The 21,846-nt window shown below is 38.2% G+C and overlaps 1 protein-coding gene across 2 annotated transcripts in view; it reads right to left on the bottom strand.

Annotated features, from left to right (window-relative positions):
* The window catches only part of NET1 (neuroepithelial cell transforming 1), a 53,364-nt gene that overhangs the window by 6,048 nt on the left and 25,470 nt on the right, over positions 1 to 21,846 (bottom strand). The window contains exons 1-4 of one of the 2 annotated variants that reach the window (XM_067700230.1): positions 6,489 to 6,741; positions 1,375 to 1,482; positions 796 to 963; positions 128 to 190 (exon numbers count right to left, since the gene is read on the bottom strand). In XM_067700230.1, the coding sequence (XP_067556331.1) occupies positions 128 to 190; positions 796 to 963; positions 1,375 to 1,482; positions 6,489 to 6,581 (432 nt within the window). In that variant the 5' untranslated portion in view covers positions 6,582 to 6,741. Of the gene's footprint in view, positions 1 to 127; positions 191 to 795; positions 964 to 1,374; positions 1,483 to 6,488; positions 6,742 to 21,846 lie in introns of those variants that run through there. The other variant, XM_067700221.1, reaches the window with a different exon arrangement.

The following is a 21,846-nucleotide window of genomic DNA, read 5'->3' as shown; positions in this document are numbered from 1 at the left end:
TAAAAGAAGTATTCACCAGTAGATATTCTCTACTTTTCAACTTCTAAAGGTAAGAAAATCATCCTTTAGAATTTGTGAAATGTAATTTTTAAAAACTATGGCACATGATAGAAAGTTATTTACTGACCTTTCTTGCAAGCTTGAGATCCTCAATTAAATCCTGTTCACCTCGGGACATTTCATATATTGCCTAAAAAAAAATCCAGCAAACATCATAGATCACTCCTCCCTTTGAGAAACAAAAATTATATACAACTGGTATTTACCATTTAACTGACGTTTTGAATGGCGCTTTTTAAAGTGATTCTGTCTGAAAACTAATTCAGAATGGAATCTCAAATTAGCGGATGCCGTAGGTTTCATAATTCTACCCCATCCGAGTTGTTAAACTGGATGACCATCCCCCATCTCAGGTGCTGCTCAGCATGTGTTATGAATGGCATTCAAGTACAAAAATGCAAGTTTATCTTGCCATAGGCATTAGTTTGCTATTCTTCTGGCAAAACATATGTTTAAGAATCAGGGTCGGGGCTTCCCTGGTGGCGCAGTGGTTGAGAGTCCGCCTGCCGATGCAGGGGACACGGGTTCGTGCCCCGGTCCGGGAGGATCCCACAGGCCGCAGAGCGGCTGGGCCCGTGAGCCATGGCCGCGGAGCCTGTGCTCCGCAATGGGAGCAGCCACACAGTGAGAGGCCCGCGTACCGCAAAAAAAAAAAAAAAAAAACAAACAGAATCAGGGTCTATTTTTTTTTAGTTTAAGCCAGTACACATGGTCTTGCTACTGAGCATGGCACACCTCCTGACGTTTGATCTCTCTGGAGGTTAAAGACTGCTTCATGTTGACGTCTAACATCTCCGACCACAGGGCACTGCTTCTCCTTTTGGCGGGCGCCGGGACTGTAGATCTGCTGGATAACTTCTGGGCAGAAGCGGGGGATCTGTTGTCACCACGAAGGGTAAATGACTGAAAAGAAAAGAAAGAGGTGAACGAGAAGAAGGTTTGGAGGATACAGGAATTATTACTTTTTTTCTTAAAAAAAAATAGAAAGACAAATTAAAAGCAAGGTTCTGAGAATTTCTCTATGCATAAAACAATCATTTATCCAAGCTTCTATCTAGCAGTATTCTAAATATTTATCAGTCAAAATTCTCTCTGGGAATAAAAACTATCAAAGATCTTGCTTTGATATAAGATACAAACTAATATAATGGGGTTATATAAATATTGTTCTGGCAACAATATGCCTTACCAGCACATTCCAAAAAAGGAAAGTTATGTTTAAGTATAATAGTAAAAACCTGTTTGTATGACTCAAAGAAAATGCAAATTTTAGGCTTCTATAAAAAGTCCCCTCACTACATTACTTGTCCCTACCTGTATGGTTTGACCAAATCGTCTGACGGCTCCATTTCTTACAGGAGAAATTAAATTTGCCAAGGATGTGACCCGAGCTAGAGGCCGAACTCTTTTATTGCTTGGCTCCTGTGAAAACAAAAACAAGTTATACTAAATGTGTGTTTAGGTGTAATGATTTCAAACAAGTTTGGACAAAGTTAAGCCCTCTCAAAAACCAGATATTTGTACAGTATAAAACGCAGAAACATGGAACTCTGAAAATGAATGTTGTTTTTCATTGTTGAAATACAAAGAACACTAAAGAATAACAGTAATTTATTAAATAATAAATGGTATAAGAAAGGCCAGTCAAATATCTGAACATCACTCTGAGAACATAACATACTATCATTAAACAGAAAAAAACCCAAAATTAAAACAAACAATTAGATTCTAAAAACCTTTAGAAGCTTTTAGCTTAATATAGAGAGTAACTTTTAAAAAACACCTCCTTATTTAGAAAAATTTCAAACATACACAAAAGGGGAGAACAGCATAATGGACCTCATGTACTTAATCACTCAGCTTCAGCGGTTTTTAGTATAACAATTTGTTTCATCTCTGCCTCTACTGAAATATTTTAAAGCAAATGCCAGACATTCTATCATTTTACTCCTGAATACTTCAGTTAGAGAATAGCTTTTAAATGAACACATCTGACATTGGAATGGGTCAGCTCTAAAGGCAGTGAGGTGGGTCCCTGTTGTGGAGGTATTCTAGCACAGTTAGGACAGTGGTTAAGAGGGCACTCCGCCTCTGGAATCAGACTGACTGGGCCCAAATCCTGGTTTGGACACTTGATAGGAAACATCCTCGGTCCCAGTTTTCTCATCTGTAAAATGGGGTTAATATTAGAACTTCTCTTATAAAGGTGTTATGAAGATTAAGGTATGTTTAAAGGGCTCAGAACAGTTCTTGGAGCATACTAAGTTTTACCCATTACTAACATTCTTTCTTAGGAATATTTCCACTTACTATGTAAATGCTGGTATTTATAAATAATTAGATCCTCTTTCATACATTTAATTAACTTCAAGGAAAAATATATACAAATTCAGAGGACATATTATTTTACATGTATTGTTTTTAAAATAATAATAGTATAGCAAACATCATTTATCATTCAAAGACCTCAAAATTTTACAAATTTTTTTATTACTCTAATTTTACTGCTAGGAAAATGGAGGCATACCATTAGGTGACTCACACAGCTATTGAGATAAAGAAGGCCAGATCACAGAACAGGTCTATCCTTTATGATGTCTATGGAGCATAATTATTTGTTTATATTTGGTGCCTTTGACAATTGTGGCATACTTGACAAAATAATTTTAATGAGACTTCAGAAGGATATACGATAAAAAATTGTATAAAAATTACCACTTAAAAATGACAGATAAAAAAGTTTTTTTCCTAAGAATTATTTGATGTGACCAATCAAAGAATTGATCGGTCATAAAAAAGAGATGAGGAAAGTGAGTAAAAATAATTCCCTAAGAATAATTTAAAAGTAAAGTGGCAGAAAGGGTTAAAATCCTCTGGAAAGAAACTTAAATGATTTGAATATTCAAAGAAGCAGTTAGACTTATTAAAGCTCCTAAAGGTATATACACATATGAGGAGGGAATGTGACCCACTAAGGTAAGAAGACTTTGTGGGCAACCAACAGAGTTCAGGCCCCTGAGTCCTTAAGAGGTGGTGCTGTAGACCAACCCTCCCCCGCCAAAATAATTAACTCCAAAGTAAAACTATGACTATAAAGCCACTAATGTGCCAATGTTAAATGAACCGAAAAAGAAGGCTCCAGGATATGTAGTAAAATGACACTGTGTGGCCAAGGCCATGTGTGGATGCCTTTACCAGACCCATCTGTGCGAGACTGAAGCGACACATGCATGGGCAGAAGGCGGCAGAAGGCATTCCTTTCTCTTGAGTAAAGACAGGACAAAGATGCTTCTGTTTGAATGGGGATATAATTACCTCACAAAGTAAGATATGCCAACGCCAACTAGAAACAAAGCAGTTGTCAGAAAGTTCTGTTCCATAGTTTGGAAAGAGGTTAATTCCTCTTCCTTGTTTAGATCATAACCCATTTGACTTCCTAGTAAATCATAAAATATTTAATTTCAATTTAAAAGTGTTTGGAAAGGTGCTCTTCCCAGTGAATTTGAAAGGAAACGTTAGTTTAGCTGGAAGGAAAAGAATATTTGATATCTAATTTAATACATAAAATCAAAAAATTCTTATCTTTGGATCAGTACAACTATTAATTTCCTGGTAATTTAAAACTGTGATATTTAAAATAAAAACTACAGAATTTAGATTTAGATAATTAAGTGTAAACATATCTAAAGCACCTTTCTGAAACTAAAACTCTGAAATGTGGATTTTGTCTCTTTAGTGTGTCAGGATATAATGCTAATAAGCAGTATTTTGTTATTAAATATGTTCCACAGTCCTTTAGAAACCCACCTATAATCTCACTTCTTCACAAAGAGATGTTAGTCTCAGGGCTGTATCTAATCTAAAACGTCTGGTAAGAGCGCCTGGCTAGCTCAGTGAGTACAGCATGATACTCTTAAATCTCTCTGTACCAAAGTAGTGCTGAATCAGGAAGTACATGGGGGAGGGGGTGGGGTGGGAGGACACCTTGTACTTTTCACACAGGCTTTTAAGATCCAAAAGTAACTTTCCTGCCTTACTAAAAGTTCATATGTGATGAATATTTGGCAGACACAACACAAACTTTTAGCATATATATTTACTTCAAAAGTATGAAGAATTTTAATGAATAAAATAACTCAAAAAGTGTGACTGAAATGTAAAGGCATAATACTGAATATGGCTCACGAATTTCAGGATAAATACATTATTTGAAAAAAATCATACAGACAGCTTTTGTGGAAAAGTGTTATGAACTACGCATTCACAGGTCACCTATAGGGTAGGGACAAAAAATTGTCTCTTTATTGATTAGAATTTGGTTCATGTGAGCTACAACCAAAAGCAGTTTTTCTTTAGAGGTCTAGACGAGCCACTTTATTTTGATTTGGTGTTTTGAGAGCTGGGATTCCGCCCACCTCTGCCCCTTTGCAGACACAATGCAGGTACAGGGTCTGGAGGTAAAGAAGGAAGAGAGGAGTAGGACTCTACCTATCTTACCATCACCCAAAATAAGGCTTTCATAATGGTTTTGCTGCCGTGGTTGTTTATTTTTGTTTTGGAGCATTGTTAACAGCATTATGGTAAATACAAGAAGCTTAAAGAACGAGTACAGATACTGAAACTACACACCCTCCTCAAAAGACAATCTGAAAACTTACGGGAATAGATAAAGAACACCAACAAGTTGTACATACTCAAGGAACTTTTTCTACTGTAGGCAACCTTTCACCAGGGCTAGAGTTCACTTTACGAACTGTAATATTCATTTATGTTGTTTACTTAGGTTACCTTTTAACCACACTATCTAGTTTAGCCAGGCAATCACATGCGTTGTTATAGGGAATCTGACTTGAGACGAGTTTTTAATCAATCTATTTATTTTACTAATCCAGTTGTAGTCAGATTTTATGCCTTAAAATATTTTCTGGATATCTATAAACAGAAAATTGTTAACATCAATTTCAAATCTTTTACTGGAATGTACCTTGCACATAAAAGCAACAACATGGAAAAATTCTGTTGTGAACCCGGTTTTTTTGTAAAACGTTTTTTTTCTCCTAATGATGTCACATAAGAGAATATATTCCAGGAGGGTCTCTTCTAGAGTCAACCAAATCAAGACACACAAAAAAAATGTGTCTGGGTTTACTCATTTGGGTTACTAGATAAATAATTTTCTCCTCTACCTGGCAAGAACTTTAAGAAGAATGAAAAGAAAAAGTTATTTATAAAAAGATAAAGATGAGTTATCTCACAGGATGTCTTCCCTTTCCTCTTAGTAATAGAAATAGTCAAATTTAGTTATTTATTTAAGGCTGTGTTGCTAAAAACCTGACAACATTCCTGGTGTTTTTAATCTTTGGAATAAAGGTATGCCAGAACATGGCTGGTGTCTGATACCAAACAAAAAGACTAGTTCAAAAGACTAGTTCAGTTTTAGTATTTACACTGATGACCACTTTTGAGAAAACAGAAACATATAAACAAAAGCCCAAACCAAACAAATAGAAAAACAAAGCCAAATCACACCAAATAAAAGCATACCTTTGAAAGACGGCAGCTATTCTAACTACCAAAAGGTGTGCGTATGTATGATACACAGCTATACTGAGATATACAACACATTGCACATATTTAAAATGTATAATTAGATAATTTTGATATATGTATACAGCCACAAAACCATCACCCCAATGAAGATAAGAAATATAATAATATAGTATAACCATGGAGTGTATATATATTGTGGTGTGCTATATAAATAGAATGCCCACAATTAAGGCAACTATCAAAATTAAATAAAATGGCATAAAAATCACTTATTTTGATAAATGTTCATAAAGACTTTAAAAAAGTACGACTTACGTAATTAAAGCAAGGAGGGCAGAAGCACCTAAATAACGGTTTGTTGGCTGAAATATTTTAACACATTTTGCTTTCTTAAGAACAAAAGTCACACACAATGAACTTATTAGACGTGGAAAGAAAAATGAACACTAGGTCAGATGGCATTTTGTTCACTAGCACTAACTTGCAAGGAAGGGATTCTTATTTTCCTACTCCACAAAGCAGTTCTTAAGCCTTACTAGGTAATATAAATAAATGCAGGTCAAAACCCCCCCAAAACCAAAAACCCCCAACCAAACAGAAAACTGTATTAAGCATCAGAAATGTGACCAATTTAACCAAACTGAACAGCATATACATTTAAAATGTTTTTCTTTTGTATAAAAGTTTGTGTACACTCAAGCTACACTATGCATAAATAGTTCCTAAACACATTTCAAACCTGCATGTAAATCAAAGTCATACGTTTTAATACTCAGTGAGATCAAAAGTTAAGTTTAACAATATACTGTTAATAAACTGTTAAACATCGTTCAAGTTCCGTGGAGTTAGAAACCTTCCTTTGGCTTTTCAAGTCTCACCTCCTGCTCTCTGAAGGACTGGTTGTTCACATCGAGGACTCGTATAGTCCTTTTAATAGGTAGGAGACCTCCGACCTCATCGTGCGCCACCATGCTTTCCGAGTACCTCACGCCCCCAGCCCAAGTCCTCCCGGAGGCTAAGTTCCCGGCTCGGCCCGGCTCGGCTCGGCTCAGCTCGGCTGGGCGCTCAGCTGCCCCGCGCAGCCATCACCCAGCGTCTCCGGCGTAGCGGCTTCTGCGGGCGCTCGAGACGCCAGCAGCACTCCAGGCTCTGAGGGCGGGGCCGGCTGGGCCGGGTCTAGTGGGCGGGCACCCGAGGGACACGTGACAGCCCTTAACTGACAGCGGGGCACACCTAGGCCTCTCCGCTTTCTCTGCCAGAGAAAGCTCTTTATCAAGAGGTTTGGAATTTCTATAGTGAGACCAGAGGGGAAAAGGAAACTGGGTTACTGTAAGGCTTTTCCTGATTTAAAAAGCATTCCCAAAGACAAATGAATTGCGTATCTAGGTTACCTTTCTTAGTACTTAGCTGCACACAGGGATACTTTTTCTATAAAACCCTATTTCCTAGAAAATAATTTAGAACGGACAACTTGACAACTTTAAGAAAATTGTAATTCAGAGTTAAAAAATGTATATACTAAAGAAAAGCCTAATTATCCAGGAGCCTTGCTTTTATATTATGTAAGTGCAATTTCTAGTCCAAAGCCTTGCATCTATGAAGCAACCCTACTTCTGTTGGTTTGGTAGGCCTGCAACAAAGCAGAGTTTCTTCTTTAACAGTAAGTACTGTATTCGATTTCGAAAAGTAGGATTTCCTCTTAACCATATGCTACTATGAATGATATGATGCTGATAATTTGCAAAAACATTTCTATTAGGATTTATTAGGGTCAGAGAAATCTGAGAAATCTATGTAAAAGGCACTATTCTAGATGCTATGGGTGATAGAAAAAAATAGGTTTCATATACGCTCCTAAAGCGCTAACAGACCATTGTGTAAAGCTAGGCCACACGAAGAGATAAGTAATGCAAGACAGCTTTTGACAAGTCCAAAATAAGCTGTACAGCTAGCAAGGAGTTCAGGAGAAGAAACCAATTCTGGCAGATGAGATGAGGGTGGCAAAGACACTAGGGAAGAGGCTGTAACATGTTGTTTCAGTACCTTGAAGGTCATGTTATTTGTTTCAAAGGTCTGAGCAAGGGAAAAGTGCAAGGCTTTCCCAAAGGAGCATGAAAAGCAAACTCACAGCCTGACGTCTCAGGCTGTGGGTAAAGACAGACGAGCAGAGGGCTTTACTGAGCACGTGAGAGAGATAATGAGAGGTATGTTGTAAGGTGGTGTTTAAGATGGCTTGAAAGATGGCTGGAACCATAATGCAAAAATCACAGTCAGGGATCAAGAACTTTGCCTAAGGTAGGACCAGTGGGAAAGGAAAAGGATATATGCAAGAAGTCAAAGATGCCAACAACTGTAAAGTTAGGAAGGGTAACTGTTAATGCAAATAAAGAAATACAGAGGAATAAGCTTTGAAAGAAAATTCTGGGTTTCATTTTAGATATACTGAGTCTTGGGTGGTGGAAAAACATGCAAATAAAACTATTGAGCTAGAACCTGGAAATGTTGGACAAGGACTTGAAGAGGTCAGAGGGTGGATTTAGACTGGGGAGTCGGAGACACAGGGATCAGAGTTGAAGCTCTGAAGTGAATGAGATGCCTGGGGGAGAAAATCTGGACAAAAAGAAAAGAGGCCCAAGGATCTAACTTTGGAGAGATGCCAAGGGAAGAAAAGGTGTTAGTTACGACAAAAAGATTAAGATGGGTAAGAAAAGATTCATGGATTTAGTGATTACAAGTTTAATGAAGACCTCAAGTGTGCTAGTTCAGCAGAAGACAAAAGAGAAACCACAAAGGTTTGAAGAGTGAATAGAGCAGAGTAATAGTGGACATAGACTATAATGACAAATAATCTATAAAAAACAATTTACTAAGGTTCGCAGGACAGTGTTACTTCTTGCAGGAAGAAAGAATGCTGCCCTTACATAAACATCAATGTGTTTTGCATTTGGGATGATGTTCTTAATTTGTCTTTCTGCTTTTAGACTTTTGAAAAAAGTAATGGTGATTGGTTATATTTCGTCAACTATTCTTTATTACCAGGTCACACCTGGGCAACATGCGTGATGCAGTTGGCCTTGAGAGGCTGTTTGTGGTAGGTAGTTCCACAGCATTAAAGTGGAAGCACCTTAGAGATCATGGAATCCAGTTCCGTAATTTTACAGGTAAGAACGCTGATCCGCTTAAGCCCTCAGAGTTAATAAGAACCCAGTAGTCTGGTTCAGTTAGTTTCATCAGTTAAAAGATGGTTGCAAGTAAGGCCAATACTTTATGGCTACTTAGTTTCATAAGGGAATAAAGGACTTATGCAGAGTGGGAGTGAGGAAAGAAGTTGCTAGGGCATTCTCATGGTCTCTTACCTGATGTCTTTCTCCAAACTATGTTTTTCTATTTAGTTCTGATAGAGGTAAGACCAAGGTAACGAGGGGAAAGGATATCTCTCATTTCTCTCCTTCAGTAAGGATCCGAAGGGTAAAGGTAGAAGTCTTAAATGCAGAAATAGCCTGCAAAAACCAAGTAGGGTCTAATAGTGAATAGTCCCAGTAGAAAAATCCCAGCTCACCAAACCTAAAATCTTAGTTTCATTTTGGATGTTCAGGTTTGTGGTCTAAATATAATTCAGACAACTGTAGACAGCATCTATAAGAGCAACAATGGACAAGGAATGTTCAGTTAGCACTCTGAGCCATGAGCCTGAGAGAATCTTGACTCTAACAATGCTCTATAAAATACAAGGGCTGAAAAGGTCCTTTGTGATCATTAATTCATCCTCCTCAGTTTTCTTAGGAGGAAACTGGATAGTGAGGAAAAAGAAAAAGGAAATGTGAGTCCTTACTCTGTGCCAGGAGCTTTGTGCATATTATCTTATTCAACCAACTTTATGAAGTATGTATTATTACCTTCATTTTACAGATGGAGGAAACTCAGAAAGTTTAAGCAACTTGTCCCAAGTTGCATGGGTCATCAGTGGCTGAACAGGTTTGAATCTGGTCTGCTCAACTGTGGCTGCAACGTCTCTTCCCCGTGAGACAATCCGTGTACCACCTTCAGCACCGGTCTGTACAGCTCAGTGCTCAGGCACTGCTAGTTGTCATTCTACGAGTTAGGAGCAGAGCTGGGTTTAAAACCCAATCTCCTAGTCCCAGGCTAGTTTTGCTAAATAACTGCCAACATTTTATAGAGAAGGAAAGCATAAAACCACAGTAGAGAGATTACTTGTATTATAGGCAGGTAAATAAAAAGATAGTAACAAAATAGTTCCAGCTGCTTAAGTTTTAGAAGAGATCCTATTTCAATCAATGGTTTACTTTACTGATCATGTTATTAATAGCAATTATTTATATGACTTTCTACAATTGAAACACAGATTGGTTGAGTGTCTTTTCTTTGTGTAGAAAATCTAGAGTTTATAAACTTAAAAACATAACTGTGTTATCTAAAAATAATAATGCAGCTTTGTTTAAGAAATCAAGTTTTTGATAAAATTACTGTTTTCCAAAAACCAGGTTTAGTTATAGCCTCTGTTCTTCTGTTTGTATGGAGTCTTCAATGCTTCCTTTCCTAAAATTTGAATAAGGTAAAGAGAGAGATGTTTCCCTTCTCTACAGAAAAAGGACTATTACCCTACTTACCGTTTTTCTCCTTTTAATGTGAAATTAGAATTCTGGAATTTAGAAATAAATTAAAGCTGAAGAATAATCATTACTTTTTTTGGTACAGATATTTGTTTTTATTTACTTTTGTCTGGAACAATAACAAGCAATTGGAACTTAGGCTAGGAAAGCCTTATTATGGGTAAAGAAAAAACAAAATCTAAGCTCTCTGCTGCCCTCTACAAGGGATATTGTGAAATGCAATTGCCAACCTACTTTTTTCCACTTTATGTTTGTAAGGGCTTATATTGATAGTAAAATTTTTATCTTTAGCCCTATGTAGCTCTCATGTTTTATATTGATAAATTAAACATATATTTTAAAATTGTACAAGTGTATAAAAAGATTCCACAGTTCACAAGAAATATTTTAAGGACTTTTTCTAAATATAAAAAAACGATGTTCCATTTTAAAACTCTAGAGTTCAAGATTACAAATAACTACTATGTATCTCACTAAAAATAGGTTAGTTAAAAACAGAATTTCAAATCTTACTAAAAAAGGAAACACTGACTGAAATATTAACAAGATGGAACTTCTGAGGAATCAGAGTTCTAAAATATCTAGTAATAAGTTTAAAAACAACACTAAAACAGGCAGTTACATTTGGATGAGATGAGTATGAAAGAAGTTAGTAATGAAGTTGTACGTGGATTTGAGTTCTTAAAAGTCATTTGGATTAAAATTTCAGTATGTCCAAGCTTTACTAAGAATTTACTTTGGGAAAAGATCAACTCAGATCAGTTAATACTATTAGAAAGACTAAGAAGCTTGGTGTTATCAAAACCATGGTTCTTTTTGCAATGATAATACAAGCAGCAAATAAAACTGAGTATTGGTGCTGTTAGTGGTGACTTTTTATTTCAAGTACACAGGGATCTTCCAGTATCATGTAAAGATCGCTTATACTTATGTAACAAAATGTTGAGTGGGATTTTCTGCCTTTTTTCCCTGAAACTCAGCTAAGGTCAAAACCTGACGACCAACAACACTGTCTCGCACCGGCCTCCTGTTTTCTCAGCTCATTTCTTACTCCAGTTGTTGCTGCAGCAACCAGCCCCGCCTCCAACAGGTCCTGGCCTCAGCTGCGCCCCTCTTGCTTTCCACCCTTGGCTTCTCGGATGCCGAGTGTGGCATTTACACGTGTAGCCTGGAAGTGTGAGGGATTAACACCCCATGGGACAGCCATTGACTAATGGAGCACAGGAGCTAGTGGATAAAAGCCCCTCTTCAGACCCTTGAGAAGACAACTGTGTGGTGTATTTTACATGGCTCTTTAGAAGGTCCCATAATTAGATGTGTGCATGAGCTGCCTCCTTGTTCCCTGGCACCACACCTGAAAAGAGACTACCTGTCAATTATCTCGCGTCTCAGGCTCTGATTTCTGGAGGGAACACCGGCTAAGACACTGACACTGAGACTGGCACTAGAGATTAGACACACCGGATGGGATTCTGGAACTGGTCACTCACTGATAAAATGGTGATAAGGACCAAGATATGAATTGGGTACAGATGGAGCAGTGAAGCAATGACATATGTATAGCAGTGGTGACAAATGAACAACATGGGGGCAATAGTAATTGTAAGGATTGCAGAGTTGGCTGGCTTTTGTTAATTGCTTTAAAAGCCTGAAAAAGTAGGTGGTAACCTTCAAGTTCTCAGAGTCATTACAGAGGGAAAGGCCAAGTGGGAGCCCCTGAAATTTCACCCCCTACACCTGGGCCAAGGTAATAAACCGAAGCAATATTGCACACCGAGAGAAAACGCAGAGATGGCCATCAGAATTACAGCAGGTAGGAGTGGTAGTCTCTACTGTATCTCCATTCAGTTGATCTGTGTGCCTCCTGCAGCGAGATGGCCTGTGATGGCTAACAGTGGACCACTGAAAACTTAAGTGGGAGCTTTAATCTCAACTGTTGTGCAAGATGTAGAACCTTTACTGGGACAGATCAACACATCTCTAGTATTTGGTATACAGCTATTAATCTAGCCTGTGTGTTCTTTTCAATAACCATTAGTAAGGAGCAAACGTAGTTATCTTTTACGTGGTAAAGACAGCACTCTACATTTCATGTCCTGAGGCTGTTAACATTTTTGTTCTCTGTCACAGAGTCCACAAGGACCTTGACATCCCATAGAGCATCATGTTAGTCTAGAATACTGATGACACCATACTAACAGGATGTGGTGAATGGGAAATGACAAGTATTCTGGACAGTCTAGGAAGTCAAATGCATGCCAAGAAAATTCAAGGGCTGCCATATTAGAAAAATTTTAATAGGTCCAATGGCCTGAGGCTTTCTGGGATCTCCCCTCCTGGGTAAAGGTCAAATTGTTGCACCTTGCATCCCAGCACTAAGAAAGAGGCATGGCACTAGGTTGAAGAGAGCAGATACTGCACATGGAAATTCTGCTCTGACCCATTAATGAGGTAATCTGAAACGCTCACAGTTTTGAGTAGGATCCAGAGCAAGAGAGGCCACTGTAGCAGGTCCAGGCTGGGTGTCAGGTGCCCTGCAGGCCATGTGAGCCAGTGTATCTGATCAAGCTTGAGATGTCTATGGTAGACAAAGATGCTGTGTGACGTCTTTGGCAAGGCCAGGAAGAGAAATTCAATGCAGATTCCTAGGGTTCTGAAGCTAGGTATGCTTTCCATGGCAGGAAACCACTTGCTGTTTGAACAGCAGCTCCTGGTGTGCTAGCAGCCATAGTAAAGACTGAGGACCTGCCCACGTTACATCATGTGACTAATGCAATTAGAGCCGCCCCAAATGAACAAGGCCAAGTATACCAACTGAGTCACAGGATTGGCCAGGTACCATGGAAATGGTCATTTGGAATCAGGCCTGAGCCAGTCCAAAGGGCATAAGTAAATTACTGAACAGATTGCCATGTTACCCGGTACATTACACTGAAATTTCCCCTTCAACTCCTCATCTGTTGGTGGGGGTGGGGTGGGGTTCTCAATAATCAACTAACATAGGAGAAAAACTTGGCCCTAGTTCACGGGTGGATAGCTTCATCTGTTGTTTTGAGCACGATTACGGACCCATTTAGGGATGGTAAAGCTCTACCCAGTGGGTAGAGCTGTAGGCAGCACATGTGGCTGTTCACTTTATACAAAGGGAGAAAGGGCATGAAGTACTGATCCATACAGGCCCCTGAGAAGTGGTGAATGGTCTGGCTGATTGGTCAGGGACTTGGAAGGAGCAAAATCAGAAAGATTGAGACAAAATATTTTGGAGAAGAGGCATGCAGATGGACCTTCGGAGTGTGCACAAAGTGGGAGAATCCCTGTCTCATGTTAATGCTTATCAAGAGTACAGAGGTGCTAGTATTCTGGAGGCATTAGTTAAACAGGATGATTTATCTCGTGCATATCAGCAGGTCTCTCCCTGGGACTATCCCAGCAAAATAAGAAAAGGCCTGAGAAATAAAGCTGTTGGTCTTTGGGGCCCTGCACTTTTCATGGAAAGAGATTATTCTCTCTTCTCCTCAAGCCCTCCATCCTTTAGGGACTCTCAATAGCAGAGAGGGCCAATATGGCACTGACTCCACATGAGTTTCCGGTTCTACCAGTATGAGGAACAGAGAAGAGACTGGGGAGATGGTCTTACTGGCATGGTTGCATCAGGGTAGGCAGACCCTACCCTGGGATGGCAGCATGCACTGGAAGGGCTGTTGGTATGATGCTTGCTAAGGTCATCAAAAAGATGTGGCTAAATCTTGCAAGAGACTACCAATACCTAGGGGAGTTTCCCAGAATGGATTCCTCATTAGCCATCACTCATTCTCATTGATCCCATAGAGGGAAATTTAGAACAGAAGTTACAGCCAACAATGAAAAGGATTGTAATCTCATCCAGTAAGGTGACTATCTTATTTCCAGTCCTTTCTCCCTGCCTAACATCCTGGAGGAGACTGGGTCTTAAGGAGGTGAAGAGAGGTATTCAAAGACTAGAATACATGTCTCCCCCACAAATTTCTAGAGTCGCAGACAGCTATAATCTATGACCCCAATAGGATGTAAGCTTCATGAGGGCAAAGACTGTTTTGCTCTCTGTGTCTGGCACATAGTAGGAGCTCCAAAATATATTGATAGAAATGAGTGAGTGAATGAATGAATGAAGATCGAATATGCTGGGGAGTGGAGAAGAGCTACGAATGAAGTTTGAGATTAAAATTTTATCTTTAAGTACAGATAACAGAGGCTTAGAATGGCTATATAAGTTATACAGTCAAACAACTAGTAACACACAACTGTTAAGTCCAAAAGTTAGAGTTCATAACTTCTAAACAAGCTTCACTGGCCATAGCATAATTTCATTTGATTTATGGCTTATTTTATATTAGTTAGTAGAGCAAATAGGAGATGTTAAAAGAAATATAATTAATATCCCCAGAAACCTAACAGAGAAAATATATTAATAAAAAAAAGACTATTATGAGAAAACAAAACAAAGAACTAGAGATTGTGGAAATTAAAAAGAAATTGTCAAAATAAAAATGTCAATAGTTAGGCTAAATAGCAGAACAGGCACTAATGAGAAATTAGCACATTAAGGAATTCTCCCAGAAAATAGCACAAAAGACCAAGATATGGAAGAATTAAAAAAAAAAAAGAAAGAAAAGATGGAAGAATAAAAGAGAGTAATAAACATATAAAGTAATTCAAGATGTTCCAGATATTCCAAAATCTTCTGAATAGGAGTTTTAGAAGCAGAGACCAGAGAATAAAAGGATGAAAATAAACTAAAAAACAAGAAAATTTCACAATGCTGAATTAAATATTAATCTTTAGATTAGGTAGGTTGGTAGGTTGTGTGTTTCTAGAAATTTGTCCACTTCATCTAGGTTATCCATTCTATTAGCGTACAATTGTTCATAGTACTCTTGTAATCCTTTTTAATCCTGTAAATTGGTAGTAATATCTCCACTTTCATTTCTAGAATTTAGTAATTTGAGTCTTGTCTTTTTTTTCCTTAGTCATTTTACCTAAAGGTTTGTCAACTCTGATCTTTTCAAAGAAACATATTTTAGTTTCATCGATTTTTCTCAATTTCTCTCTTGACTGTTCTATTCCCTATTTTATTTCAGTCTACTCTAATCTTTATTATTTCCTTCATTCTGCTAGCTTTGAGTCTAGCTTGTTTGTCTTTTTCTGGTTCCTTAAAGTGTGAAGTTAGGTTGTTGATTTGAGATCTTTCTTTCTTTCTTTTTTTTTTTTTTGCGATACACGGGCCTCTCACTGTTGTGGCCTCTCCCGTTGCGAAGCACCGGCTCCGGACGCGCAGGCTCAGTGGCCATGGCTCACGGGCCCAGCCGCTCCGCGCCATGTGGGATCTTCCCGGACCGGGGCACGAACCCGTGTCCCCTGCATTGGCAGGCGGGCTCCCAACCACTGCGCCACCAGAGAAGCCCCTCTTTCTTTTTTTTTTTTTCTTTCTTTTTAATGTGAGCATTCAGAGCTATATATTTCTCTCTTAGCACTGCTTTTGCTACATCCCATTAGTTTTGGTATATTTTGCTTTCATTTTCATTTGTCTCAAGGTCTTTTCTAATTTCCCCTGTGATTTCATCTCTGACCCATCAGCTGTTTACTAGTATGTTGTTTAATTTTTACTTACTTGTGATTTTTCCAGTTTTCCTTCTGTTACTGATTTCTAGTTTCATTCCACTGTGATTGGAATAGTACTTTGCATAATTTCTATCTTTTCAAATTTATTAAGACTTGTTTTGTGGCCTAAAATATAGTCTATCCTGGAGAATGCTCTATGTGCACCTGAGAAAAATATATATTCCTCTGTTTTGCAGTAAGATGTTCTGTATTTGTCTGTTAGGTCCAATTGGTTTATGGTGGTGTTCAAGTTCTCTATTTCCTTATTAATTTTCTGTCTGGTTGTCTATCACAACAATTGGAAAAAGGTTTTACATATTAATAAAATCCAGGGCTAACAAGAGTATAGGGATATGTTTATTATCATAGACTGATGGAGAAGTGAAAATCTATCAAATTTTTCTGGAAGGCAAATGAACAGTATTATCAAAACTGAAATTTGCAACCCAGCAATTCCACTTCTGGGTAACTGTATTAGAGACATAAGCATGGTCCCTCCTTTGTGCACAAGCAAGAGGTACATTAAGCATTATTTTTAATGTGGAAAGAAAAGAAAAATATACTAAAGGGCCATACTTAAAGGACTGGTTAAGTAGACTATGGTACTTTAATAATATGGAATACTATTAAAAAAAAAAAAAAGCACGAGGTAGCCCTATATGTAGTGATAAGATATAAATAGCAAAAGCAAGCTATAGCATAAGTACAGGATAATCATATATATGTCACCATTATACACCCTGTGTGAAAGTAGGTAAATAAACAGAAAAGGACCTGGAACACATAAAATAATAACTGGTTGCCTCAGAGGATGGAGGTGATAAGAGGGGACTTGAAAAAGTTGTTTTACTTTTGTACAAGGACAATGCATTTGTGTGTTACTTTTACAATTAAAAAGCACACAAAAGTATTTAGATGCACATAGCAGTCTAGGAATGATTCATAGCTATCTAGGAATGATTAAGTTTAAGGATAAATAGCTCTGGATTAATGGCTTTTTAGAGCATTATCAGGAATAACTGTTTTATATTTAATTTTTATATTTTAAGTTAAGAGGAACCATTTTGATATACCTTTGGTTTCTCTTAACTTTTATCACCTGTACCAGCAGTTGGCTTTATTTTCTGGACTTTTGTCACAGAGAAACAATGTTTTATTATTTTACAGGGCAACCAGTAGAGATCACAAGTTATATCAAAATGCAAAGTGAAGGGCGGTAAGGTAGCCTTGTTCAACAAGTTATATCAAAATGCCAAGTGAAGGGTGGTAAGGTAGCCTTATTCATAAGTTAAGTCACCAGCTTTTGTGTGTCAGCTAGCTTCAAACTTTTCAAATCTGTGCCCCAGGAAAATAACCAATTACCTGTCATAGTTATTAAGGAATAAAATACATAATTTAGTATTAGGCTTAATCTAAAATTGCACAGTACAGCAATACTCAAAATATAACACTTCAATAGGCTATTTAACTTTTAAGAAAATGAGATCCCCAAATCTGAACGTTGAGAAAAAGAACGAACCGTTCATATATTTTAAAAGATTTCTTCTGAAGTGTTTTGGTTTGTTTTTTGATCACTGACTATCAGAGTTAAAGAACTTCAGTCATAAAAATGACTCAGTATTACTCATCCCAGTATTATTTCACATTAACAAAGTAAACAGTCACTTCTGACTCTTCCTATCAGGAGAAAAAGGCAAGGTTATGGCTGCTAGGAAACAGAGCTGAGAAACACCTTTGGAATGTGTTTTTTTTTTAAATGAATAAACTTATACATACCACAGTAGTAAGACAACCTGATAAAAGATAGTGCTGAAATTTTACTTAGAGACAAATTTGATAAGCAATCACAGCTTCATAGCCAATGATGCATCACATGATAATTCAATTAATACTAAATTCTTCATATAAGATATCCTAAGTCAAAATACATAACACAATGCTCATGTTACATCCTTACCCAAATCCAAGGTCTTATTTCATTTATTTGACCAATATTACTTATCTGTTCATTCATCAAACAGATGGCTATGAAATATAGAGGTAAATAAAGTGAATGATTTTCAGCAACAGGCATTAAATGATCATACGAACTGATTACATTTAGCTTATTACATACTAACTATCGTACTTAGATGAAAGCCCACGCAAAAAACGGGTTGGGGAGTCGACACAGTATCTATTTTTGGGGGAAGGATAAGTTTAAGAATGCCATACTCTAACTCAGTAGTTTTCAACCCTGGCTATAAGCAAGAATCACCTGGACATCTTAAAAACAAACAAACAAAAAAACCAAACAAATTCCCTCCTCCCCAGATGTTCCTAGGTCCCAATGTCATCCACCCTCATTCCTTACACCATCACCCCACTTTCACATAGTCTGGGATAAGGCCCAGCAGCACATTTCTTCCCCTAAAAGCTCCCAGGTGACTCTGACCTGCCAGCAGGGTCGAGCACCTCTGTTTTGGCCGGTCATTATTTTCAAGGTATATATACAGCTTAATGCTACTGTGAACTTCATTGCTAACTTCTTTCCTCCTCATGGAATCCTAACTTGCTCCTTCCCCATTCAATTCTCCCTACCAAGGGGCATATAGGAGAAGTAGCCACCCTAGGCGGCTGGGGGCATGAAATACACAAAGAGAGGTAAGACTCTGGGAAGGGCTCCTGGAGATAATGCCTGAATAGCGGATAAAGAGGCATAAGCCAGGTAAAGAAAGGGAATGAGGATGTGCAAAGGAAAGGGAATAGGAAGTATGATACGAAAAATTCTGGAGCGATGGAGTAGGGAAACTCATCATAAAGGGGTTTATATGTTAAGTGAAAGATTTGATTTTTATCTTTAAAGCAATAAACAGCTTCTGAAAGAACTCAAGCAAGGTACTAAAAAGACCAAGTTGTGAAGAAAGATCAATATGGCACCATAAAGAGGCTATAGGCAGGGAGGCCAGTTACAAACCCCTAGAAGCAATTGGATAAAAAGTTCTGAACATTAGGACTGTGATCTGGCTTAAGGATTCAGACTAGGAGTCATCAGTTTTAGACAGCAGCATCTACTGACTGAATGAGTTCTCCGAGAAGGAAACTAAGAAGAAAAGATTGATAAAGATGGAACCTTAGGAATGCTGTTTTCATTTCCACAGCCATTACTCCAATTCAAGGCCTCTAGACTATACCAGACCATTACTAACCTATACCAGACCATTACTAACCCATACTTTCTATACAGATGGAAAGACTATACTTCAGAAAATCATTTCAAGAATCCAGAATGTTGTTTCTGTTGATTTTCATGTGAGATCAATAAATTCTTCAGCCTATCATTTATAGCCTTCAACTAAGTGGCCAATTAACCTTCTGTACTTCATTTCTTCGTTCTCCTATATTTCTTTGACTCTTTCCAAATCATTTGTTCATCATTATATTAATATAACTGATTTTAATTCCTGGTATTTGTAGATGCCCCTTCTCTATCTGGGTTGGTCTTCCTAAGTTCACATTTGCTTTCATAACAACCCAACTCCAAACCAAGACCTGCAAAATATCTTCTATTACTCTCATTCCTCCTTCTAATACCAACTGGTACTTCTGCACAGTCTATTGTAATCTATGCAGGCATGATTTTGTCAGAGGTTCTTGTTTCCTGTTTGTATATAATCTTATCTCTAAGGTCCAGTATGGTGCTTGGAACATTGTGGGTGCTCCATGAATGTTTGTGGAATTTAAAAAAAAAAAAAAAGAGGGCTTCCCTGGAGGTGTAGTGGTTAAGAATCCACCTGCCAATGCAGGGGACACGGGTTCGAGCCCTGGTCTGGGAAGATCCCACAGGCCGTGGAGCAACTAAGCCCTTGTGCCACAACTACTGAGCCTGCACTCTAGAGCCCGTGAGCCACAACTACTGAGCCTGCATGCTGCAACTACTGAAGCCCACGTGCCTAAAGCCTGTGCTCCGCAACAAGAGAAGACACTGCAATAAGAAGCCTGCGTACTGCAACGAAGAGTAGCCCCTGCTCACCGCAACTAGAGAAAGCCCATTTGCCTAGTTGGTGAGTATTAGTTCATAATATAATATCTACCCTAAAAATTATAGTAATTCAAATAATTCCAGTAAATTCAATGTCAATAAAATCTGCTAAAATTACATTAGGTTTAGAAGAATGCTGAATTTGCCTTTCACCACACTGGGAACAAAATAACATGAGGCAGAATTCTGGGAATAAGGTGGTGGCAGTGGTACAGTTTTACAATTTTTCCAAATCCTTCCATAAGGACATGTAGAGCAAGTACAGCAAAACCAAAACCCAAAGTCAATATGCACAGCACTCTGTAACAAGATATACATCTCCATGAATCCAAAAATACACGTTAACATGGATAAACTAACAACAACTCTAAGACCTATATGGTATCGGATGAGAAAGCAGAGAAGAATAACAAAACATCTGCCAGATCTGAGTAGAGAAGAATCCCCAAAACTATTAACAGCTCCTCACTGCAGAGTGAGGCAAGCCATTCTGAGAATAGCAACTGCAACTGGAAAGAGTTTTATATACTCAAGGGTGACAGTAAGGAGTTTGTGACTGGAACACCTGAGCGTAATGGACTTTCAAAGCTCACTCAAAGGACAAAGCCCTACACATGGAGCAGGTTCTGGGAAGATTTCAAATACAAACACAGTAGAGTAGAGCTGACAGATACAGGAAAGAAAAAGTTCAGATAAAAGTTGAGGAGAAAAACAGGTCCTGGAGAACTCAGAAAGTATATCTATATATTTATCATTTCTTTCTTTTTTTTAGCCACACAGTGCAGCTCGTGGGATCTCAGTTCCCCAACCAGGGATTGAACCTGGGCCCTTGGCAGTGAAAGCACAGAGTCCTAACAGAAGAGGAATTTTTAGAGTCATGAAGCTCTGCTGACTCATTCCTTCTTTCTAAAACTATTTTCACATAACAATGACCAAGAAAAAGAATCATAATCAAATCCAATACAAAGTTTTTATATTAAAAAAAGATATAGGGGAAAAAACATCCCTACAAAAAATAAAGGCATTGGGGCTTCCCTGGTGGCGCAGTGGTTAAGAATCCACCTACCAATGCAGGGGACACAGGTTCGAGCCCTGGGCCAGGAAGATCCCACGTGCTGCAGAGCAACTAAGCCAGTGCGCCACAACTACTGAGCCTGTGCTCTAGAGCCCGTGAGCCACAACTACTGAAGCCCGCGTGCCACAACTACTGAAGCCTGCGCGCCTAGAGCCTGTGCTCCGCAACAAGAGAAGCCACCGCAGTGAGAAGCCTATGTGTTGCAACGAGGAGTGGCCCCTGCTCACTGCAACTAGAGAAAGCCCACGCACAGCAACGAAGACACAACGCAGCCAAAAAAAAAATAAAAAAAAAAAAATAAAGGCATGGTAGAAAAACATACTCACAAAAACTATAATATTCCAAAATTAGCTATGAAGGGACATAAATCAGAATTAGAAAGGCAATAAAATTAAGGAAAGAATGAGGCAGAAAATACCAAAACTTGAAACCAGACAAAAAGGATGCCCGAATGCTTTTTCATTAGATTATCTCATTTTCTAGGGCTGTGTACCTTTTGCTTGATTCACTATTTGCTATTAAGGTTTTTTTGTTACAACTCTGTAAGGGTAGATGTTAACTCTGTAGGGACTGATAGCAATGTAAATATATTTGGTAGGCAGACATGTAGATGAAGCTATTAATCTATTTTGTATCAAATTTAGCAATTGTACTCCACCATTCCTTATTTCAGTTATTAGAATACTTCAGTGTTTCCTATAGCTCTTTGACCAGCTTTACCATTCTGTTGGCTTACTCATCAATACATTAATACACTAATCTTTGACAGGTCTTCACTCTTTAAAGAAAAAGAAAAGGCAGATAGAGCGACTACCACAGCAAAACAGAAAACCCAATAAACACCAAAAATGAGAGTGCTTCCCCCCACACCT

This window comes from Pseudorca crassidens, chromosome 1 (assembly GCF_039906515.1).
Source record: "Pseudorca crassidens isolate mPseCra1 chromosome 1, mPseCra1.hap1, whole genome shotgun sequence".
NCBI classification, from domain to species: Eukaryota; Metazoa; Chordata; class Mammalia; order Artiodactyla; family Delphinidae; genus Pseudorca; species Pseudorca crassidens.
Note: the sequence above shows the minus strand (reverse complement) of the source record. Positions and strands in the feature narration are given on the sequence as shown.